The sequence below is a fragment of the Protopterus annectens genome, chromosome 11.part0 (assembly GCF_019279795.1).
Source record: "Protopterus annectens isolate FY-2018-M chromosome 11.part0, PAN1.0, whole genome shotgun sequence".
Classification (NCBI taxonomy): domain Eukaryota; kingdom Metazoa; phylum Chordata; order Ceratodontiformes; family Protopteridae; genus Protopterus; species Protopterus annectens.
In genome coordinates, this window is record NC_056745.1 from 1484794208 (window position 1) to 1484821315 (window position 27108).

Below are 27108 nucleotides of genomic sequence, written 5' to 3' on the forward strand. Positions count from 1 at the left end.
TAGGCAATATTAGGAAGGGCAGGGAGAAAAGGACACTAAGACTGTTAGTCTAGAATGTCCTGTAGCAGAGAAACTAATCACAGACTATCCCTTATTCATATTTATGTTCATATTTTCATAAATAACAGTATTTAAGTACATAAATATTTGCACTGGATAGAAGGGTGCCAAGAAAACTAACATTTGCAAGAAAGATAACTTGAAAATTATCAAGCTGGATGGATGTTTGTAGTAGCAGCCCTATAGCACCTGAACATAAGAAGAATCACATACATAATAAAATACATAATTAATTATGTCCTAAATTACATAATAATTATGACCTAAATTACATACGCCGAATCATTATGTCCTAAATTGCAAATGCTCAATAATTATGTGTAACTGCTGAGAAATAATAATTATACATCTAAAACCTCAAAAAAAAGCTTTTATGCAATGGATCTACAATCCCTGCAACTCAGATATATACCAGTTCTGAGATAATTTATAATGAAAACTGTATAATATGTTGGAGCTTTTCTCTTCAGGCCTCCACTAAAAAAGGGATCTTCAGCTCAGTCAGACAATCCCGGTCAACAAATGTAAAATAAATACTAAATTCAGGAACTTGCAAACGCCCACTCTCCACCAATACTGGCAACTGGCAAAAGAGATGGTTCGATATTATGAACATTCAAACAAATAGCATTCGATATTCCAAACATTTGATCAAAGGCAGTAACTCATATATACATACATATATAATACACACTCATATAGATATATATATATATATATATATATATATACATATATATATATACACACACACATATATATATATATATATATATATATATATATATATATATATATATATATATATATACACATACACACACACACACACACACACACACACACACACACACACACACACACAGATCTATGTCATAACAATGAAATAACTTAACGTCAACTCATATAACAGCGAGATAGCGAGATGACATCATCGAAAAGTCAAATAAACTCCCAGAACAATGTATTTCACCTCTGGGAAGCTAACAACTTGGCCACCAACAAATTAAACAAACAGCAAAGCAAATTAAACAAAACAAAGTGGGGGCTTTGCGCCCTGCCCTCAAGTAAATATACCAACTCCAAGATCGCCCTACAGTGGAGAAAGGGGCAAAGTTCGCCATGGTGGTCAAATGATTAGTTTCCTGGAGGCAAAATATGTTGTTCCAGGAGTTCGTTTATTTAACTTTTGGACATCTTCTTGCTGTTATGCGAGTAGGCATTACGATGATTCTTTGTTATGACACAGACCCACACACACATATACGTATATGTACATATAAATATAGAAACAGTAGATACTTACACTTGTCTCAAAACAGAAATCAAAGATGAAAAGATTTTACCAACTGAATATAATTTACTTAGACTAAACAAAACTAAGAAAAAAGACTGTAGAGTATCCATCATAAACAAACTCTCTCAACTGCCTACCCCAAACCCAAAACTGTCCTTCAACCAAAACTTTTAACAATTCTTGTATCTCAGCATAAACTTAATGAGTGCAAGTCAATTTGTACAAATGGAATAAATAATCCTTTGGCAATAACATAGGCACAGATAAGAATTATTTCCTTTCTTGGGCCACAGGAAATATTGCACAAAAAACAATTGTAATGGGTGTTCTAAGTATAGACTGGTTATCCGCTGAAAATAACCACATCAATCCACCCACCCACCCACCCACCCATCCATCCATCCATCCATCATTCCATCCATAACTCCTTTTTCCCATTTTTGCACATGGATTTGAGGTGTAACTTCAAATAACCACACCAATAACTGCATAAATATATATGGTTTTATTCAACTAATTTCTTCTCCAGCTGGGTTTAACAAAAACAAAGTGGTAGAAAGTCAACCACTGACTGGATTCTCACTAACACACCAAACAAAACCATCTCCTCTGGTTCTCCCCCAGACAGTGATCATCTCTCCACATTCATCAGAAGCACAAAAAAGCATCATCATTACAACCATGTGTACAATCTATTCGCCGTCCAAGAAGAATGATCCATCTCACAGCTAAACTCTATTAATTAGATCATACTTCAACCACTACACCTAGATAAAGCTGTGTCACTAACTCTGCTTTTCTAAATATAATCCACCAATTACAACTAAAGGAGTTGAAGTGAATCTGGAACCCTGTCTAACTAGGGGAGATAAACAACTTATGAACCCAAGATAAAACCTGGAAGATATGAAACTTCAACAAAACTGAGCCTAACTTGCAAAAATACAAAAATCTCAGAGACAGAAAAACAAAATATCAAATCTGATAGGAAGCCATACTATGGGCATTGGGTGCTGACTTGTCTAAACATGGCTAAACTCTTGGCTAGACTTATAAGGGCCTCAGGGCCAATAGCCTAGTAACTTCCTATGATCCTATGTACAACTACAAACTACAAATCATAACAACTCCAAACTCTTTTGGTCATCATTAAATCATCGACTCAGTCCTGCATCTCCCAAATTCCATTGTAAATAATCATTACAAAAGCACTGCCTCCCAGTTCATCATCAACTTCAAATATCTGTAGCTTCTCTCCTAAAATACTCACCCTCAACTACCTCACTTTCTCCCGCTGACTCTTCTCACTACAACAAAACACTCATTTAAACCCATACCTGTGTCTATCATAAAAAAATACTTCTCATGTTAAAGTCTCCTACTCAAGCCCCTGACAATTTAGCAGGAGAATACCTCAAAATGCGGCATATCAAATTTCTTTAAGTTCATAGGTCAGTACTAGCCTAACTGCCTATGTGGGTCAGTTTAAGCCTAGTCAATTACTCCATTTGGTGCTCAAAATTATCCTATCATATTCACGTAATCCCTTCCAAGATCTATATTTATACATTACTGAAGTCATAACTACTACATCAAAAGATCCTAATAAACCAGTTCATTAAGGTGTTCCTAAAACATTGAAAAATTCCTACACTCTAGCATTACATAAAAGACACAACTCCATGGATTTTTCGAATTGCAAACTCATAGCTATTCTATCTTCTTTATCAAAACTACTTGAAAATGCAATTAAATGACAATTACTTAACTACATCGCAGAAGATAACCTATTACCGACTCAAAATGGATGCAACCCCCATCATGGCACCACCTATTGCCCTTCTCAGTTCTGTAACATCCATTAACCATAACAGGAACATTGTAAATTTAGTATCTGCAGTGTCCCTCAACCTCTTCAAAGCCCTTGACATATCTCCCATAGTAAATGAATCCACAAACTATCCTCCCTTGTCATCAGGCTGTCAAATGGCAACATGAAATCTCCCCTTTTCTCCCCACATCATTCAGGGTCCTTCAGGGATGCATTTTCAGACCTCTCCTATTCAACATATTTTCAAATGATCACCACTTAGCAAGCAAGCCTGCAACTATAATACAGTACACAGATGACTCAACTTTCATCCGTTCAGCCAAAACTCTGGAAAAAACTAAATGTAACTCAGAAATTTCTCAAATGAGTCGCAGCATGGTTATCAGGCTCTCAGTTACTCAAACTCCAAAAAATCCAAGCTCATCTTTTTTTTTACTGTAACACCTCTCTCCTGAGAAATCGCTCTTTATACTAACCTCTACAAATAACACTACAACTGAACAAGTATACCATGCTTGGCCGCTTGGTGTTATCATAGATGAAAACTTGAAGTCTGACCCACATCTAGACGAATCAGTAAAAAAGACTGCTTCAAAAACTTAATACATACTGCAAGAAAATACATTATGCCAACTTTTCTGCTCTCAACACTCATCTAGGCTTTTCCCATATTTCTTAACTTACAGGCAGCCCAAACACTACCTGAGGTTACAAAAAATAGCAAAGTTCGCCACAATCCTGCCTTATAAAATTCACTGTTGTGTAGCTCTGAAGCAACTTCACTTACAGAACTACTGCACTGCCTAACCCTATGACAGTTAACCATCCATAACCTTGCCCACAAACCAGAAAATGCTCTAGCTTAAGTACATTTCTTCAACCATATCTGCCCATAGAAGCCTTTCCTCATTTCATAACGCTCTCCTAGCAATTCCCAAATCTCAGCACATTTCTGAGATTCTCTATAGTCTTTCTGTGTTTCTAAAATCTGGACTGCCAATCCATTAATACTCAGACAGACTTAACACTAAATCAATCAAAACAACTAAAAAGTGACAAATTCTGTACAATATGCTCTTGCTTTACACAAGGATAACATTTTAAACATATTATAATTTCAACTTCTCACAACAACTTGTTACTTCTCTTACTTTCCACAAAATGCAATTATTAACAATGTTTTAATATCTACTCGACTACACACTTTTATTTAGTGAATTTTTATGATCTGGATATCAGTTTAACTTCCTTAATTGTGAATAGTATGTTTATTATGTTAATACTTTTAAAATTTGCCATCTCTCTCTCTCTCTCTATCATGGAACTTTTCTCGCAGTGCCACCATTGAAAAGGGGCTACTTTTTTTGTCCAGTGGACTACCCCAGTAAAACAAATGCAGTAAATAAACAATCTTTACTATATTCAGATTAAGCATTTTGATATTTACAATTTATACATACTGCAGATGGCTTAGTAGGTGTTTTATCAGACAGGAAGTAGGAAAGTTGCAAGATAAAAGATGCAACAAACTAGAAATGGGTTTACCAAGGTCATCAAATTAACAGTTTTGTTCTGTTAGACATGTTTTACTATTTTCTAAAAAGTGTTAAGATTTGCTCTTTGTTACTCTTCTAGGATTCAAGTACATTTTTTGCAAAACCCTCTTCCCAGGTGCTTTGGAGGGTGAGGCGTGCCTTTGAAGTTGAATAGTTTTGACCTTCTCAAGTCATAACAACAGTCTCCAATATCAATTAAGCTATTAAATGGGACAGAAAGTGGCACTATCGGTAGCCATTTGTTTTGTACTGTACTGGTGATTACACTATCGGTATCCATTTGTTTTGTACTGCATTGGTGATTACACTATCGGTATCCATTTGTTTTGTATTGTATTGGTGATTACACTATCGGTATCCATTTGTTTTGTACTGGTGATTACACTATCGGTATCCATTTGTTTTGTATTGTATTGGTGATTACACTATCGGTATCCATTTGTTTTGTACTGTATTGGTGATTACACTATTGGTAGCTATTTGTGTTGTATTGGTGATTACACTATAGGTATCCATTTGTTTTGTACTGTATTGGTGATTACACTATCGGTATCCATTTGTTTTGTACTGTATTGGTGATCACACTATCGGTATCCATTTGTTTTGTACTGTATTGGTGATTACACTATCGGTATCCATTTGTTTTGTACTGTATTGGTGATTACACTATCGGTATCCATTTGTTTTGTATTGTATTGGTGATTACACTATAGGTATCCATTTGTTTTGTACTGTATTGGTGATTACACTATCGGTATCCATTTGTTTTGTACTGTATTCGTGATTACACTATCAGTAGCCATTTGTTTTGTACTGTATTGGTGTTTACACTATCGGTATCCATTTGTTTTGTATTGTATTGGTGATTACACTATCTGTATCCATTTGTTTTGTACTGTATTGGTGATTACACTATTGGTAGCCATTTGTTTTGTACTGTATTGGTGATTACACTATAGGTATCCATTTGTTTTGTACTGTATTGGTGATTACACTATCGGTATCCATTTGTTTTGTACTGTATTGGTGATCACACTATAGGTAGCCATTTGTTTTCTACTGTATTGGTGATCACACTATCGGTAGCCATTTGTTTTCTACTGTATTGGTGATTACACTATCGGTATCCATTTGTTTTGTACTGTATTGGTGATTACACTATTGGTAGCCATTTGTTTTGTATTGTATTGGTGATTACACTATAGGTATCCATTTGTTTTGTACTGTATTGGTGATTACATTATCGGTGGTATCCATTTGTTTTGTACTGTATTGGTGATCACACTATCGGTAGCCATTTGTTTTGTACTGTATTGGTGATAACACTATCGGTATCTATCTGTTTTGTACTGTATTGGTGATTACACTATTGGTAGCCATTTGTTTTGTATTGTATTGGTGATTACACTATCGGTATCCATTTGTTTTGTACTGTATTGGTGATTACACTATCGGTAGCCATTTGTTTTGTACTGTATTGGTGATCACACTATTGGTATCCATTTGTTTTGTACTGTATTGGTGATTACACTATCGGTAGCCATTTGTTTTGTACTGTATTGGTGATTACACTATCGGTATCCATTTGTTTTGTACTGTATTGGTGATCACACTATCGGTAGCCATTTGTTTTGTATTGTATTGGTGATCACACTATCGGTATCCATTTGTTTTGTACTGTATTGGTGATTACACTATCGGTAGCCATTTGTTTTGTACTGTATTGGTGATTACACTATCGGTAGCCATTTGTTTTGTACTGCATTGGTGATTACAAATCATTAGTATTAGTGAGCTTGCAGCAAAGTACGGCTCACAAAATAAAATAACTACAGCCCACAACCTCTAGCTATGACACAACTTTTCAAGTAGTGATAGAAGCTATTTATGTAACTAAAAATAAATGGATATACACATGAAGTTTAGCAGATAATGCTTATAAAAAGTAAATCAATAATTACAGTAGTAATTCAAATTCAACTCGACAAAAGGGTCTTGTGTTAGAAACAAACATAATTATACACATTTATTTTAACTGATCTAAAATGCCACCTAGTATTGCATGATATGATAATTGAGATAGACATACACACTGCCTTGAGTAAAGACTCTTCTGCTAATACAACGCATTACATTCTATATAAAGCCACTATCCTACGACGAGTGTATCACTATAAAAGCCAAAAGCATGCAAGTAAATACACTCTAAATGGCTATGCCAAACAATGTGGTCAGTGGTCATCAAGACACGTGTCCATTAAAAGACAATGAAGAATACGAGGTGCTGAACTATGTATGCATGGAAGGAGGTTTGTCGCTAAGGTGGGAGAAACGTGGACTGAACTTATTGTATACATTCTAAAGCTACAGATCTTGGTCTAGACAAGGAAAACTCTACCTACACTGACGTGCTGAAAGGGAGCATAGGTAAAATAATAAGGACTCCGTTCACTTCCACTCATTTTGAAGCACTTTTTATATGCCACACAATAATGAGTTTTCAAAACAAACAATAACATCACTAAACAGTTATTCAGGTGGCAACCACAAATTAAAACAAAACAGCATGATTATGATATAAAACCATAAAGTAAAAGCAAATAATATGTACCTTTTGTTAGTATAAAAGTGCTGCAACATGTAATCCACAAACTGAAGACAAAGCTGATGCTACAACCCTTGAATAGTATTGAAATGGTCTTGCTTTTTTTTACTGTAATCAGAATAAATAAATTCTATGCCCCCAAGCAAAACCGAATCCCTGGCGTGAGTAATGTTGAAGTAGGTACCTGGGTTCCACCGTCAGAGGACGATTTAGCTCGTTATTCACCCTTTTAGAAAATGCACTTCAAAAGTGAGCCAGCATACAGCTACGGTATTCTGGCAGGATACATCCAGCACATCCATCGTACAATCAAGAGTCTCAAACATAATGTCTCAAGCTAATGCATAAGTCAGTATTAAAATGCAGAGACAGAACAAATATTCCATTAGCTAAGTGGTTTGCTAGTCACGTATGGCAATCAATTAATCTCCATTTCTTTTTAAAGGAGCAGGCTATATGCTTATATAGGAGATTGAACAGGGATGCAAAGAATGTTTGCGCTTACACAACTATGCAAGTTGTTGACAAGCAAGGAACATTAACTGTCTCACAGTATCCTTACAAAGAAAAAGGCCGTCCAAGAAACATAAGCAGGTGCAAGAAGAGTCCCAACACAACACAAGTCAGAGGCACTGCGAAAATATGGGCATTTGGAACGGGAATTAAAAAGGGCAAATGAAACACACACTGTCATATCCAAACCTAAAACTATGAATAATTTCACTTAAAAAATCAACAACTTGTAAATGACAAATGAAAGAAAGAAAGGTACTGACAATCCAACGTAGTACTCTTACATGTAACACGGTATGGGGATGGGACTAGGGGAGGTCTGTGTTTTCAAAGAAGCACTTGGCTTTTATTTATTCATTTTGATTATTGGGATGTCTAGATGACTGACGGGCATGTTCTATTTTTGTTGTTTCATTAGGTTTCAGTACACTTACTTGTGGATTTTCTCTGGATATCCACGATCTATTTCCCTACTTCTCTCCTGCACCCAGTTCTATCCACTTGATTTCAAAGCCAGCAGTCACATCTGACAGAATGGGCTAGTATATACACAAGCGCTGGAAAGCAGAGACAAAAGTGAGACCACGTATCATTATGCTGACATTATAAATGGTAGCTCATAACATACTATAAAATGCATGGTGACATTTGTGCACAGCTAGGTGTGCAATGTGCTCTGTGAGGAGCCACTTTTGCCAACTAGTGGTACAAGCCTCTAATGCCCTGTAGTCAGCATTTTACCACTGATCACCTTTGTCAATGGCTCCTGGTGTGCAACAAAAGCCACAACATAAGCTGCACGCTCAGTGTGTCTGAATGCCCTTCCCAGTGAGACAGACAAGCAGATACAACCTCATTACTTAATTCCCAACCTACAACAGCTCCTGCAGCAGCTGGGCTACTGATCAAATCTGGTGCAGACTCAGGGTTTCACCCCTCAAATCTGGGGCACACTCAGGGTTTCACCCCTCAAGTCTAGGGCATACTCAGGGTTTCACCCCTCAAGTCTAAGGCACACTCAGGGTTTCACCCCTATGTGCTACACAGCACACCAAATGGGGGCCCATTTTCAGTTATGGCCTGAAGAAAAGCTCCACAAAGAACATAGACTACAACTCCACATTACTATACTCAGAAGAAGCAATACAGACAAGTCAATACATAACATACAAAACAAGCAGCTGTAAGAAACAATGACAAAGCATTTCATAAAGAAGTTTACTTGTTTTCCATAACAGCAGTGTGGGTTTATCAGTTGCTAACAAGACACTTCAACTGAACTATTTATATAAAACAAACAAGAAGTTAGAGATATTTGGGGCAGCAGCATACATTGTTAGATTTAAGACCCCGCCCATTGTTAGATTTAAGACCCCACTCACTGTTAGATTTATGACCCCGCCCACTGTTAGATTTAAGACTCCGCCCTAAGACCCCACCCATTGTTAGATTTAAGACCGTCACTGTGTGTCACCTACATACCGAACAGCACGAAGGAGGGCAATGAGGTGAGAGAGGCTGAAAAATAAAGGGCCCAACCATGGGGGGGGGGTTCCTTCTGTCACTCACCTTCTGAAAAATACTCCCACTCCCATCTGACTCAAAATACCATGTCTAGTATTACAGTTGTTTTATTTATTTAGCAGAGTCCAATTCTTTGCAACCTCAAGCACTTTAACAAATCAGACATACCTGTCAAAACCTGCTCCTCTAATTTCTCGCAGATTCATATTCATTACTTCAGTATTGCCATCTATCCATCTTCGTCACTGGTGCCCCTTTCTTTTGCCATCTATCCATCTTCGTCACTGGTGCCCCTTTCTTTTGCCATCTATCCATCTTCGTCACTGGTGCCCCTTTCTTTTTCCATCTATCCATCTTCGCCACTGGTGCCCCTTTCTTTGCCATCTATCCATCTTCGTCACTGGTGCCCCTTTCTTTTGCCATCTATCCATCTTCGCCACTGGTGCCCCTTTCTTTTGCCATCTATCCATCTTCGTCACTGGTGCCCCTTTCTTTTGCCATCTATCCATCTTCGTCACTGGTGCCCCTTTCTTTTGCCATCTATCCATCTTCGCCACTGGTGCCCCTTTCTTTTGCCATCTATCCATCTTCGCCACTGGTGCCCCTTTCTTTTGCCATCTATCCATCTTCGCCACTGGTGCCCCTTTCTTTTGCCATCTATCCATCTTCGTCACTGGTGCCCCTTTCTTTTGCCATCTATCCATCTTCGTCACTGGTGCCCCTTTCTTTTGCCATCTATCCATCTTCGTCACTGGTGCCCCTTTCTTTTGCCATCTATCCATCTTCGTCACTGGTGCCCCTTTCTTTTGCCATCTATCCATCTTCGCCACTGGTGCCCCTTTCTTTTTCCATCTATCCATCTTCGTCACTGGTGCTTTTCCATCTATCCATCTCGATCACTGGTGCCCCTTTCTTTTGCCATCTATCCATCTTAGTCACTGGTGCCCCTTTCTTTTGCCATCTATCCATCTTCGCCGCTGGCACCCATTTCTTTTGCCTTCAATGTTTCCCAGTATCAATGTCTTCACTAGTGAGTCCTCCCTTGATAGTAAAAACTAAAACTTAGCCCCTTAACAACAAACCTGCCAGTAATGAGTGAGTTTTACTGCTTAAGTGCTGACTGATTTGATTTTCCTGCAATCAACAGTATTCTCAACAGAATTCTCCAACACCACAGCTGAAAAGCAACACGTTTCCAGAGTACAGCCTTACTTACAGTCCCGATGTCAGAAAACCATAGTTTAAACTATATGGGCCTCAACTGACCCAAGTGATGTTTTTGTCCTTCAATATCTTATCCAGATTTGCCACAGCCTTCCTCAAAATAAATACATTTCATAACTGCATTCAATTTCTGCACAGATTTTTGAGTGCAGAAAAATAAAATCTGTTATTGCCTCCACTTTTTTTTTATCAACGGGTTCTTCATGTCCTCTTCAGTGTCAGCCTTCAGAGAGGTATCATCATCATATCAGAAGCTGTTACGATCTCCTCTGGATATTGTATCATCTTTGTAACTAAGGCTGTTATGAAGAAGATACCATATCAAGAGAGATAGCAGTAGCCTCAGATATGAACGTGATACCATATCAAGAGGCTGTTTCTATCTCTCTTGAATCATCATATCTGAGGCTGTTACTAACATTCTTAATACGGTACTATCTTCATATCTGAGGCTGTTACTAACATTCTTAATACGGTACTATCTTCATATCTGAGGCTGTTACTAACATTCTTAATACGGTACTATCTTCATATCTGAGGCTGTTACTAACATTCTTAATACGGTACTATCTTCATATCTGAGGCTGTTACTATCATTCTTAATGGTACTATCTTCATATCTGAGGCTGTTACTATCATTCTTAATATGGTGTCTATCTTCATATCTGAGGCTGTTACTATCATTCTTAATACGGTACTATCTTCATATCTGAGGCTGTTACTATCATTCTTAATACGGTACTATCTTCATATCTGAGGCTGTTACTATCTTTCTTCTTCATATCTGAGGCTGTTACTATCATTCTTAATACGGTACTATCTTCATATCTGAGGCTGTTACTATCATTCTTAATCATATCTGAGGCTGTTACTATCATTCTTAATACGGTACTATCGTCATATCTGAGGCTGTTACTATCATTCTTAATACGGTACTATCGTCATATCTGAGGCTGTTACTATCATTCTTAATACGGTACTATCTTCATATCTGAGGCTGTTACTATCATTCTTAATACGGTACTATCTTCATATCTGAGGCTGTTACTATCATTCTTAATACGGTACTATCGTCATATCTGAGGCTGTTACTATCATTCTTAATACGGTACTATCTTCATATCTGAGGCTGTTGCTCTCTCTCGATATGGTATCATGTTCGTATCAGAAGCTGTTACTATCTTTCTTGATATGGTGTCATCTTCATATCGGAGGCTGTTACTATCTCTCTTGAAATGATACCATCTTCGTATAGGAGACCGTTACTATCTCTCTTGACATTTTTCCCAACACCTGATTCCCATACACAAGCATTTCACATGATGTATTCAGCATATAAATGACATAAATATGGTGACATCACTCAGCCTTGTCACGCTCTTTTCTCAATGTCAAACCAGTCAGTTATTCCACATCGGTTCTAACTGATGCTTCCTGTCCCTACACATAATCCTAAAGAAACAAATAAGGTGAGTCAATATTCTTATTTGTCTAAGAATTTGACAAAGTTTTTTTATGGTCCACATAGGCAAAGGCTTCAGAATAGTCAAAGTAAATATATTTCTGGAATTCTTTTAGTTTCTATACAAGTCATCAGATGTTGCTTGTTTGATCACTGGTGCATCTATCTGACCCTTCTAAAAGTAGCCTGTATACCTGGCAGTTCTCTGTCCATAGCTTGCAGGATCTTGAGCATTACCTTGACAACATGCGAAACAAGTACAATTTTAAATAATCTGAGCATTCCTTTGCATTATTCTTTTTAAAACTGGAAGAGATGCAAGATTTTAAAACAAGCCCATCTACAACTCCAGCCCTTCATGCAGCCCTGTTAATGGCAAGGCTTTCTGGGAACCATTTAACTTCACTGCCCCAGATGCCCGGCTGTGGGTCAGAGAACATACCATCATATATATATATATATATATATATATATATATATATATATATATATATCACTGATGTTAAGGGTCCATCTTATGTATGTAGATATACACACATACATATGTATGTACATACATACGTGTTCCACTTTATTATACTCTGACTGCCCAGGATGCTTCGCTGTGGATCAGAGAACATACAGTCATACATATCATAGATGTTGAGAGTCCATCTTAGGTATGTAGATATACAGACACACATAAGCATTCCACTTCATTTTATATTCTCACAGCCCAGGATGCCTGGCTGTGGATCATATTCTCACAGCCCAGGATGGGCTGTGATCATCAAAAGAACATACACGTTCCACTTCATTTTATATTCTCACAGCCCAGGATGCCTGGCTGTGGATCAGAGAACATACACGTTCCACTTCATTTTATATTCTCACAGCCCAGGATGCCTGGCTGTGGATCAGAGAACATACACGTTCCACTTCATTTTATATTCTCACAGCCCAGGATGCCTGGCTGTGGATCAGAGAACATACACGTTCCACTTCATTTTATATTCTCACAGCCCAGGATGCCTGGCTGTGGATCAGAGAACATACCATCATATACATCACTGATGTTAAGGGTCCAGCTTATGTATGTAGACATACATACATACGTACACATTGCACTTTGTTTTATACTCTCAAGCCCGGACTTCTCTATTATTCCAGTTAATCTGGAACAACCAGCTTTAGCATTACCATCTCCTATAATGAAAACAGTACGTTTTTGGGGGTTCTATCCAAAAGTGCTGCAGATCCCCATAAAAGTGTTCGTCTTCCTCCTTCTTGCATCTGTAGCATGAATCAGTACGACTAATGTGCCATGTCTTAGAGTTTTATTCAGATCCACTACCTTTTTTGGGCTGTAACAGAACGGCTGATTTTGATGCCCTTTTATTAACCATGAGGGCTACTCCATTTCATCTGCAAAATTCTTGACCACAGTAGAATACTTTACCAGTCTATTTTACTTCAGTAATTCCCAAGGTGTCTAATGATGTTAATTCTCAACATAACTTACGTCTTTAACCACATTGTTCATATTTCTTATGTCTCCTGTTCCAGTAGTGGAGAGTTCTTTGCTGCAGTGAATTTTCCTTTCATATCATTTCTGTCAAACAGCTTTTAAATCAGATGCCAGCAGTTTCTTATATTACTTTGATAATATTGATTTCTTGGAATCATTTACCAATTAATGTTCATAGTTCAACTAGTTTAGACTTGCGTCACAGCAAGAGGTTCTCCCATTCGATTCTCGGCTAGAGCGCCTTCTGTGTGGAGCCTGCATGTCCTCCCAGCGGACGAGTGGTATTCAAAAGACATGCGTAGAATGGGCGTGTCTTCACTGAAGGTTGGGCGTCAAGCCGGCACCTCGGCACCCGTAAAAAATCTACTGCCAATCATTAGCGGACTGGAATTCCGCTGTGGCGACCCCTAACCAGGAAAAGCCAAAAGAAGAACAAACAGTTCAACTAGTTTAGAATCACTTAAAAGAAATTTAGAATGCTGGGTTGGTTTAGATGTGTATAATCCAACTTTATGGAGTCTGTGTTTTTTGAAGGCCTTAGGACAAGAACACAGTAGACTAGCTTATTAACTTATGTTGCCCAAGAAGTGGTAAATATATGTGACAAATCAAACAAAAAGTTATTGTATACAGATTAATTACCCGTTTCCATATCCGATAACTAGACAGCATTCAGCGTTCTGAAGTAATCTTTAACCGAATTAAGCAATGTCAAACTTTGTTTAAAAACATGTCAACCTTTAGTCCTACTCAGTGAGATATCCTGTGTAAAATGTGCAGAAAAGCATTGTCACAAGTACAAAATTCTGTTTTTCAAACAAAATGGATGCTATCAAGTAAGCAATGGAAATTTGCACAGAAATTTGATAACCTGACTATATTAGGTACGTCTTTCAAATGTCCCTGATTTTGCCTCATATTTTTCCCAGTCCCTTGTTATAGGTTTGATTTTCTGGTAAACCACTAAAGATTAAAGTCCGTCACGAATGTCAGACGCTAGAGCTTCATATTTCTTATTTTTCAGAAAGTGCAAACTGATACAAATCTTTTGTTCTGTTAACTTTTTTAGTGAATTGGAGTAATTTTTAAGAATTATACCGGATTTGAGGTTTGTGTCCCCCATTATGCTTGGCTGTGTCCAGAATTCTTGAGCAAATTTTTTGAGAGGTGTGCATGCATGACAATCCTGAATGTTTATTTGTTTATTCATTCATTCATTCATTTGTTGACAAAGTGAACAGACTAATCCAAAAACATTTCAGTTATAACCAGTGCAAAAAAAAAAGCAGTACAACAGCAAAGTCAAAGAGCCTGCATGATACAGAATAGTTCTAATATGATGTGGTTGTATTATACTTCTAATCAATAAAAAACTACGTAACAGGTGGTCACTCTAAGGCAGGGCAGCAGTGACATAGCTGTAAAAATCTTGGAGTTACTGCTTCACTAAAACAGTGTTGGTTGTTTTTTTCACAGATAAGGTGGTCACACAAAAATCAATGTATCCAAAAATCAAGCAGGGGATTCCCTATTCTTTACTTACATAGGAAAAATGAGAAATTAAATTCCAGAAAACATGGTGCTACTTCGTCACGAGCTGAAATTTAAAACTACTCTAAAAACCCACCTCTTAAACAAATAGTTGTGTCCCTGCTCTACTCCTGACTTAACAGCTCTCTCTTGGTCTCTGGCCTTACCAATACCTCTGCAGAACCTATAAGACTTACTGACACAACATACCCCCCTCTGCCTACTGTTACTACTACATCTGCTACTTTCTACCGTATCAACTCTCAGTACGGTCTCCGATGACAAGAGGAAATATCTCTAACTTCACAATGTATTCTATTAAAAATATTTTGTAATTATGGAATGTTCACTTGAAACTTTGGAATGTCACTTGTTTTATAACATTGTAATGTCTTGTATACTAATCAGCTGAGTTTTGTTTTAGTGATTTCCTACCAATTTATCTAACTTATTTGTGTATAAACTAAGTTAGCCTAGGTTAGTACCTTACATTTTGTACTATGTACACACTGTTATTTCTGTATGTTCGTTGTGGAGCTTTTCTCCCTGGGCCTCTCCTGAAAAAGGACTTGTCCAGTTGGACTTCAGTAAACAAATGTAAAAAAATAAATAAAATAGTGTGTGTGTGTGTGTGTGTGTGTGTGTGTGTGTGTGTGTGGATAACTACACAAGGTCTCTCACCCAAGGTTCGGTCACAGTGTGGTCTAGTGACAGGAGTGTTTGCTCCTCCAGAGATGCTACTTGGACAAGAGTACATTTCGTAAAAGTAGTCAGCAACTAAGAAGAAAGTTTGTCAATTGAAGGTTATGTCAGACAATTACAAGTAACTTTCAATGCAATAAGATTTCATTAGCTTTTTGATGGGATAAGATATGTTTTTCCAGATTACCTTACAGGAATATCAGCCTGCATATTTTGCAACTTTCTTAGGCTGTAAAAACTGATACTGTGTACTCCACACCTGGGATTAAAATATTTTTCCCAATAGCATGGCGAGCCTCAAACCCAAAGCCTTGTGATCCTTTATTCAAGTTTTAACTGGGTGGATACTTTATGATACAATATGTACCGTTAACCAAAAGACAAAAAAATCCATCCAGAAGCCTCAGTGTCACACATGATTCACATTTGATACAAGTATATCCAGGAGATCTTTCACTGAGGATGGGTATGGATTATTTAAATGCCTGCATTACTCTGTGAAGCATGAATTTTGTTTTGTTAGGAAACTAATGCCACACTGAGATAAAAATCATGCCAAAGTTGTGCTTATATTTTTGACGATATGGTATCGGATCTAAAGAGGGCCAAGAAATATGTGTAGAGAGTGGAGTCAAGTAAAATGTCCAGAGGGTGGCATTTAAGTTTGAGACACACGGTTAAAAGAGAACAGCCCTAGAAGAGTTTACTGTGCAACTCAAGCCATAAACAGCCATTCGTCTGACAATGATTTGCCCACTGTAACTTTCATGTACATGTGGCTGAAATAATTATCAAATCATATCTGAGAACTATAACTCAGTGTCACGAATTTCTGAGCTGCTGTTAAATGAACATGTGATTAACTGTGTCAAACGTATACTTCTGATTATGAGTGACGGACATGCAAGTTGTATATGGTCTGCACTGTTGATGTTTTTGCAAGAATGAGTAGGACGGAGAGCGGGAGATGCCCAGGAGATGTCCATGCCAGAGGAGAGCGGGAGATGCCCAGGAGATGTCCATGCCAGATGCCAAGATAACTGCTGGATTAAATGCCAAACAATTTCAAACAGCAGAAACTATCTGTACACTTATATTTGCAAAACTTTATAATCATGGGAGATACCAATATTAGCTGGTCCTCCATTCAGTCCCCCTCTCACTCCCTTAACATCAACCTATATAACTACTGTGAACTCATCAACTTCATTACTAGACCATACAAAGACTTCACCAGTGGCAACACCCTAGATTGGATTCTAGTCTCCCACCCTCACTACTACCCAGATAGTGGAACATTACCCGACTCCCTCACTGGCCACCTTCCTATCTTCACTAGACATCTTCCTTCTCCCTTACAAGTCACTCATTACATTACTTCCCGATGCCACAAAAACTTTAACCCAGAAGCCTTCTGCAATTCCCTAAAATCACTTAACTGGTACCCCTTAAAAACTCTACCCCTTGATGATGCAATCATTCACTTTAATACCATATTCCTAAACCTTCTAGATACTCATGCTCCTTCAAAAACCAAAAGAATAAAAAAACAATCCACCCCCTGGTTAACTGCATACACCCTAACCTCCATGCGACTTAGAGACAAAGCTTGGACACAATACTTAGAGACAAAGCTTGGACCCAATATCAAAAGAACAAATCTATATCTTCCCTCGATGAATACAAAACTCTTCGTAACTCAGTTAAAAAACTTATCCCTACAGACCGTCATAACTACTTCACCCACCTCCAAACAAACCACAAAACTAACCCTCAAATTCTGGAGGGGTATAACTATGCTCCTAAAACCCGGAACCACAGAAAACCCTATCCCCTGCCCAAATATAGACGACACAGATCTCAATTCAATTCCTTCTTCATAGACTATCACCAAACGTACCTCCTCTTTCTCAAATAACATTCCTTCTCCTACCTCCACTTCTCACTCTTCTCTCACCTCTCCTCTTGCTTCTCCCCCTCCAACTTCTCCCACCCTCCAACTTCTCCCACCTCTTCATGCTTCTCCCCTCCAACTTCCGCCACTCACACCACACCCCCACCTTTCTCCATAAATCCTATTCCTACATCCACCATATATAAACTCCTGAAACAACTAAAACCATGCACCAGTGCCCCAGATAACATTCCCTCATATTACCTTAACATAGCTGCAGAAGCCATTGCCCTCCCTATCAGCATACTAATTAACCGCTCTATCCAAGAAAGTATTGTTCCTCAAATCTGGAAAAAAGCTTACATCATTCCCCTACACAAAGGTGGTAACAATACTAACATCACCAATTTCCGTCCCATAGCCATCCTGTCTCCCCTTTCAAAAGTCCTAGAAAAATGTATCCATCTACAGCTCCTTCCCCATCTTCTGGACAACAATCTATTAACTCCCACACAGCACGGATTCAGACCCCATCATGCTTCACTGTATCTACCATCCTACTTGATCTCTCTAAAGCCTTCAACACCATCTCTCATAACCTACTTCTTACTAAGCTATCTAACCTAAACCTTACCCCCCTCCTACATTGGTTTACTAGCTATCTCTCTAATAGGCAACAAGCCGTAAAATGGAAAAAAAAGCCACCTCCTCCTTCCTCAACACCCCTACAGGTGTTCCACAAGGTTCTATTTTAGGTCCACTCCTCTTCAATATGTTTATTAATGACTTCTACCACTCGATCCCCCTTGCAAACATTATTCAATATGCAGACGACTCCACAATCATTTGTGCTTCCTCATTTATCCCAACTCTTCTAAAACTCACCCAAGACTCTTTCACCACCACAGAACAATGGATGAAAGACAACCATCTTGCACTCAATGCTGCTAAGACTAAACTTATGATATTTACCCCCTCCAAAACAAATAACTTTGATAGATCTCTATTCACTATCACCAGCCAAAACAGCACATCTCTTGAGCTGGTATCTGAAGCCAAACTACTGGGTGTCCAAATTGATGACAAGCTCAAATTCAACTCCCATCTGCTACTAAATATAAAAAAAACTCACCAAAGATTGGGCATGCTCTACCATCACAATCGGTTCCTCACCTCAACTACCAAAATTACTCTCTCTACCACATTTCTCCTTCCCTCCCCTCTCTGTGGTGCCCCTCTTCTTACAAACCTACAATCTTCTCTGAAAACCAAGCTGTCCTCTTGTTACAATAAAATAGCCAGATTCGCCACCAGTAACAAATTATCCCCCCATCACTGCGAACCTCTCCTCCAACTTAACTGGCTAGAGATTCCTAACTCCCTCTCCTACACTCAGCTCACCTATGCACATAAACTCATTTTCCAGCCATCCCTCTGTCCCTCTCTCTCATCTACCCCCAAAATGCAAACAACTCGAAGACTTCTAAGATCTAATAATCAAAACTTCATAGAAGTTTACAGACCCTTACACCCTCCTGGACAAAACCTCCTGTCCTTCTCACTAGCACGCCTATGGAACTCCCTTCCCCCCTGCATTCGAACCATTACTAACCTACCATCCTTTAATACACTCTCATGTAAAATCCCCTTGGGAATGCTCCTGCACACATCCCTCATAACCTACTCGCTACGCCCAACACTTCTCCTCTTTTCCTTTTTCTCAAAACCCAACCAGCAAATTCATGCTGGCTTCTAGCACACAACTCCTTATTTGTACCCTGCAATCTTACAACGTTTTTCTTTAATTTGTCATGTAAACTATGTATGTAACATAACCTTTGTATAATCTGTATGTGGACTATAATCTTTGTATTATCTGTATGTGGAGCTTTTCTCCCCAGGACTCCATTGAAAATGGGTTCTTTAGGCCCAATGGACTATCCTGGTTAAACAACTGCAAATAAATAAATAAATAAGAGATGGCTGACAATGTTGTGACAGGTGTATGATCACTGGTGTTTAAATACAGAGGTGATTACAGCTCGTTTCAACAGGTGTACAATCAGATGTGTAACATGGCACACTGGTGTTTACAGAGGTTATTGCAGTTCGGTTCGACAGGTGTACAATCAGATGTGCAATATGGCACACTGGTGTTTAAATACAGAGATGATTACAGTGAATAGCATGCCTAGCTAGGTAAAGTCCTTTTTCTTAACAGCAAGTGTGTGCTCATATATTCTACGCTAATTACGGACAATTGGAAGGTTTTGATGGGAAATAGGGAACTCATACAAGTAGTCAGTGTAGAACCCAAGGTCACCTATAAGAAAATTAAGAACATCAAAAAATATTTTGGAAAATGGTGTTGGGGGGGGGGGGGTCACACATTAGCATCGACTGATGTGAATAGTGTTCGAGGTACTTTCTCCTGCAGGAAGTGTAAACAATGTACGTATATAAGCAATACATCTAGTACATTTATTACACATCTTAAAAGGAATATTTGGGTCCACAGTCGGTTTACCTTTGAGAGTACAAACATAGTTTATGTGGCAGTGTGTGACTCTTGTCCTAGTTACTACATAGGAAAAAACATTAGATGCTTAAAGAGTAGAATATATGAGCACACACTTGCTATTAAGAAAAAGGACTTTACCAATGCTTTAGCTAGGCATGCTATTCACTGTGTGAACTTTAAAAAGTTCACCGTTTCAGTCATAGATTATGTTCAGTGGATTATATAGGGAACACCAATTTGATTTTAGAATGCAAGGAGCCATTGTGGCAGATCAGTTTGGTAGCAGACGCAGCCTCTGGTTTGAACAAATGTATTAATATTAAGTGTTTTTTAGCACTAAAATAACATTCAAATCATAACAATATGATGATGTTTTTATATTAAGACTTTTTTTATGATGTATTGACATTCAAAGCGGTTTGGAAAACAAGACAGTTTTTTATTTTTATGGTATGATTTTATACCTTTAATTTAAAATTACATGAAAGTCATGAGATGTGTGATGTAACTTTAAAAGAGGTGTGTTTTGAGAGGTTAACTTTTTTCTGAAGAAGTTCATGAAGAATAAATTTGAACTAAGTACTAAAGAATTGCGTTCGCGCCTTCATTCCATCTACAGCTTTTGGTTTGAGTTCCACAAGCAAGCATAACTCTGACGCAAACATACTAGCATACAGGGGTTACAAGGAACATTTACCATTATGTTTACATATGTCTGGGGTGTCAGTTCTTTACATTTATCTAAGTGGGCATAAGACTCCTTTGTGAAGTTACTTGCTTTGGCAACAACTGGGGGTGATGCCGGTATAAAAGAATTTTTAAACTGTCATAGAATTTGATGAGATTAGTAAATCTGAAATCCCCGAATTCTGAGATGTTGGTTTCAGTGGGTTAAGAGATTTTAAAGGAAAAGTTCATTACTTTACAATCCAACTTAACCAGGGAAAGAGACACAGGACAATAGTACAAGAGGAAGCTATAGTTGTAAGGATCACATCAAGAATATTATGTCCTCTAGTGGGTTTGTTAACAGTCTGGTTCAGGAAGTTTTTATCAAGTCTAAGAATTTTTGGGCATACCCTGCAATGGAGGTACAGGTGATCCAGTTTATTGAGGGGAATCTAAGGTCTCCAAAAATTATGTAATTCTTGTTTATGGTGAGTTCACCAACTACATTTAGGACCCTTATATGATTTTTCCGAGGACAGAGGGTGTCCTGTAACAGGCTATAAACAGACAGTTGGTTTTGTTTAGTGCAATTTGGAGTACAATGAGTTCCATTTGTGGGTCACTATGAAGCTGGTTAGAGGTGATATAGACACTAACAAGTATGGAGACACCACCACAGTTGCCGTTAGTTCTGAAGATGTGGTAGGCACAAAACTCCGATATGGAGGGAGTGCTTTCTGAACAACTAAACCATTAAGAAAAACACTGCATTATTTACACAATTAGTTGTTTACACATTTCAGTACAAATGATTCATACTCTAACTTAGATGTTCAAACTAAACTGAGCTACAAACCTCCTACAACTCTACAACATTTTTTTTGCCGTCAATCCAGTGCTTTATTAGCAAAACTGCTTAAAGACAAAGTGAAGAGTTCAGACTTAAAAAGGCTACAGTTCTTACAAAGGGAATCATAACCAAATGAAACGTAACATCAGTGCTTACCAGCCAATCAACTCCCAACATCTTCGCTTATTAGGTTCATAGGTTAGAACTGCCTCCCAAACGTCAATATCTGGTGTCATACTAGGCTCAGATTGAGAATCGGGTGTCAGGTTGGATGCAGACTGGAACCCTTCATCTTCAGATTGATCAATAGTTTGAGGGACCTGTATATCCACAAGAAACAGTTCAATAAAGTGAATAATTGTCTTCAACAAAAGGTTAAAGGACAACAAGATTCTATTATTAAATGCTCAAATTCTCTGTCCTTGTTCTCCCTATTTACTCTCCCTACTATGAATAAACAACACAGCATGTAAAATATTTTAAATTGACTGTTTCGCTCTACTAGAACAATACCTTACTGTACTGTGGTGGTTTCACTTTCAAAAAACTTTTATCCCACCATGGAAAAGTCTGAAATTCATTGATGTCACCATGGCCACTGAATACAGGTAGTTTTCTGGCCAATTCCCTTCCCAAACTGAGATCATCATGACTGTCCTAAAAACCCACCCATGCTGTGATGTTACAGCTCTCCCTGGTCCTTCCCCTACCCATACAGAAAGTAAAGATTAGAACAAGGAAACAATACATACGTCAAGTCTCCTGCTTTGAGCTGTCAATCACAGCAGGTAACAGCTCAAATTACCCTTACCGCTTTGACAGCTAGGAAAGTCAGGTGTGATGGGGGATGGGAGATGAGTCAAAGTAGTACAATTCAGGTTTCACAAAAAAACTACAGCTTAGCCATTTTTAAAAGCAGCAGCAGTAGGGTTGCCACCTTTTCAAATGGCCAAAGTGGGACATTTTCCGGACAAACAACAGAATTTACAGGCTGACATACCCACGGTCAGTACAAAGGATAGAACTTTTTTTGCCTAAATAATAGCTTATTCTTGTAGCATTTTAGTTGCTTATTCTGTTTCTTATAACATTTAGGTATTTTAGATACAGAATAACTGTTTTATGCAACTATAACAAAAATATAGGACACAATTATGTCCTACAATCTCAGGACATTTGCCATTTTTAATATTTTTTGTCAGGAGATAGCTGCCCAAAAAGGGACTGTCCCTCGCAAAGTGGGACAGGTGGTAACCCTAGCGCAGTAAAAAGCATTTTGAAAGTCTGTTCTGTGGCATTTGCACTCTGTGTGTTTTACGTAGTCACTGAATGGCATGAAATGTTACTAAACACTAATTGACTGAAAAACAACAGTGTATGCATGTAAAATCAATGCAGTGACAGGAGCTTTCGGTAGAAAGAGGCCTGCTTGATGTCACACTTTAGAGACAAGACTGCATTGTGGGATACCTAGAGGAAGACTAAACAATCATAATTACTTCAACATGCCAGACCCTATATGGTCAGACTCAGAAATTACATATAAAGATATGTAAATAGTCCCAGAGTGGTGTTAAAATGTAGGAAACACCAAATCATGATGAAATAAACATGAGTTTTTGAGTCTGTGGATGCAGTTCTCCTTTAAACTTACAGCAGCTCCAACATAAACAAAAGTAAAAATGAATTAAATTACCACAAGCCTGATACAGTTAGCAACTAGTTTTTTACACAAGAAAATTTCCAACTAAACAGAACAGAGGCTATAAAGATGTAACCAAATATAAATAAAACAGTGGAAAGATATGTATACTGCTGCAAGCAGCTTTTTACCAGTGATCTGCTGTTAACGAAAGTAAGTTACACACCGGTATTATCTTGTTTAGGACAGGACAGTCGCAGAGGTTACAAAATGGGTAGAATTGCATGCAGTGTTATTTGAATAATTCAGACAGGCAGACAGGTAAGAAATGATCAAACCACCCTACCACATTCTGCCTGCCATGCTTCTAGAACAGGCATTTAATTTACAGTCTTATGTGTGACTGATGTCCAGCTCACAGATTTACATGCATTGTGTGCAGAAACTAATTCTTACATATGTAAAATACGCATTAATAGTTCCTAGCAATATTGTAGGTTTGCCATAATAAAAAAGCAATAAAATGGGTAAGTCACTTTGACAAGGTATGCTTGATCACAGGACCTGGTCTTGTTTTGTGCATAATGTGCCATTTCTGATGTCTTTGGTTCAGTGCAGCTATCTCAACTATCCAGTGTCCCCAAACAACACCAGTGCTCACTGTGTCAGCTGATACTTAACTTCTGCAGTAGACAGAACATGTAGATACTATATCTCAGTCATGCAACTTCTCATAATATTTTAGCAATTCAAGAATTTTAAACTTGAAGGGATGTTTGCCCCAAATCTAAGATATTTTTGTATCAGGAAAAAAAGAGGCATGCACAGTCTCTGAATAGTAGAGTTGCTTGGAGACTCACATTGCCAAATTTTCAGTAAATATATTGGCACGTGTTTTCACATTTATTCATCATCTTTTAGGTAAGCTCTTTAATGACACAGCATTTCACCTACGATTTTGTACAGTGGAAGACACCTCTTAACTGACTAGGTTGGTACTCGGAGCAAAATCTCCAGCAAAGACTAAAAATGGTTCTAATCATAACAGAGACAATATCTAGATCCTCAATTATGGCCAGAATATCAGTATGCTTGATATACAAGTCTCAGTCAGTAATTCCAGTCATAACTGCCAGAGATGTTGCGACTCCTATGGCATTCCCCAAATCATACACAGCGACCACACCAGGGCAAAATAACTTAGTCAACTTCAATACTTTACAGAACTGGATAAACGATTCACTGAACAGCCATTCACAATCAAACCTTTCTACTGTGCAACATGCTAAACTTGGTTGTGAGGTACCTTGAAAGTCACTAGGTCAGGAGCACATATTATAAAGAGGAGAAAATAAAAACATTTACATAGATGGATTTAGGGGGGTAACAATAACGTGAAGATAATAAAGGGATTCGGTAACGACCGTTACATTAAGCACCACTACCACATACAGTACATCGTACGTCTACGGCGTTACTAGTCATTTCTTATTGTTTAAGAAGGGGAGCAAGTGGTGATGGAGCCCTCAAAAGCATGGGTGTGGAAGCACTTCTACACATAGGAAGTAGCACACCTTCACGGTCAGGGCCCTAGTCAGACATGTCCTCACACTCTGTACCATTAAAGGCACATGACCCTTTAAATCTAACACCTATCTAACCTATTAAATCGATCACCCTACCCCCACAACATGCACACACTTAAATCTACCCCCCTAATCTAACCCTCACATGAAGCACATACTACTAAATGTCTGGATAGCCAGTGTGGAGGAAAGAATGGGCTAAATATCAATGCGAGGTAGACAGCTTCATACTTAGCAGCCAAAGATGAAAAAAGACATAGAAAAAAAGATAAAAAGTATGTCCCGTAGCAAAGGGCAAAGGGCAAACACAGCCAGTGACTCGATCTGTGTTACAATGAGGAGGCGTGCTACACAGTAGGTTTACCACTGCATGTCTCCTCAGTCTGCCTCATGCCATAAGTCGATTATTTCTTGGAAAGAGATGCCCTTGAGGCATAAAGTTGTTCTATGTGGTTACTTCACAAATACGGTAATAATTAAGAATTGTCATAGACTGCACTGGTCCTTAGTGATGATTTTTCATGTAAACATTTTAGCCAGTAAATGATCAGGTATCGCACCTCAAAACTCCATAGAACAATGCAAGAAGTTTTTTTTACAAATTAGTCACGCGTTGCAGGTGGAGTATTTCAGGGAGAAACTGCATGCATACACTGCAAGGAGGTTTGACAGTGAATTGTCACTCTAAAGACACTAATTACTAACAGAACTTAAATACTAACTTAATCTGTTAACACTGGAAAGTTAACTAGACAGTCATTTGTACAGTAGAGCTGGAAAAAAAAAAACAGAAGAAGCTCCTGAGGCACAGAAGGATAACGTCTTGATTGTGCCCCCTGTGACTTTAATTGGTGGTTCAATTGTCTAACGGACCCAGTATGTGATGAGTTGGATCAGGACCACCCAATGCCACAGTATCTTGGAAGGGGGGCAGCAATGCAGAGGGAGTGTTCTGGGGCATGCATTCAGTGAATCAAGCAGCGAATGCACTAGCCTTCACCACAGATGCACAGATGCACACACCTATATGGAAGAAGACACAGTGGCCTCAGTTTTTACACTGGTTACACAGCAGCCTCCAACGGAAGGGGTTAGGGCAGAGATGGGATCTCAAACTCACGGCCCACGGACCTCAAGCATCTCTCAAACAGTACTACACTACTATTATATCTACACTGCCTACATATCTTTTTGTCTTGGAGACTGTGGCCCTTACCTGAGGTTTACTTATATTCATACAGTACCAGTAGCCATTTGAGTTTGAGACCCATTAGGGCCATATCAACAATGCTCTCATTACTGAGATGTAGGGAACAGTAAAAGTTCCTGGATGCCTGCCTAGATAATAGCCAACAAAAACGCCAAAGTAAGCACAAGTCACAATAAGAAACTACTCCACTCCAGGAATACTCAGGAAAAGCTTTACTGGTGGATCTGGTACCTCGGCTTACGCATTCAAGGAATATTTTTACAAACAAGTAGCACTTCTTTTTATACATTATATAATTGAATAATTAATACTCATTAAATATACTCCTCATTAAATAGGATAGAATAATTAGATACTCCATATAAATTTATACATCCTAACAGTTCCCTAAGGACATCTAATACAATCTTCTGCTCCAAAACACATGAAAAATTCATTGTTAAATGGATTTCATATGTTAAATGCACCTACAATTACTTACAAAAAATAGTGTAATTCATTTTTTATTGAACCCTACATACATCAACTTTGTTGTTGTTGTGTCTTTCGGCTTTTCCCGGTTAGGGGTCGCCACAGCGGAACTCCAGACTGCTAATAATTGGCAGTAGATTTTTACATGCCGAGTTGCCGGCCCTGACACACAACCTTCAACGAAGGTACGCCCATTCACACATGTCTCCACACAGAAGACGTTCTAGCTGAGAATCGAACAGGACAACGTCTTACTGTGAGGCGACAATGCTACCGCAGCACCACCACCGCAGTTCTACATATATCCACTATAATGTGTTCTAAATACCAATTAATTTTTCATGTAATTTGGAGCAGGAGATTGCATTAGATATTCATTATGGTGCGTCTTTCGGCTTTTCCCGGTTAGGGGTCGCCACAGCAGAACTCCGGTCCGCTAATGATTGGCAGTTGA

General features: G+C 38.3%; 1 protein-coding gene across 1 annotated transcript in view; it reads right to left on the reverse strand.

Annotated features, from left to right (window-relative positions):
* TUBGCP6 (tubulin gamma complex associated protein 6) overlaps positions 1 to 27108 on the reverse strand; it is a 1304734-nt gene that overhangs the window by 1253465 nt on the left and 24161 nt on the right. Inside the window, exon 2 of the mRNA XM_044088793.1 lies at positions 21902 to 22065. Within this exon, the coding sequence (XP_043944728.1) occupies positions 21902 to 22065 (164 nt within the window). The remainder of the gene's footprint in view (positions 1 to 21901; positions 22066 to 27108) is intronic.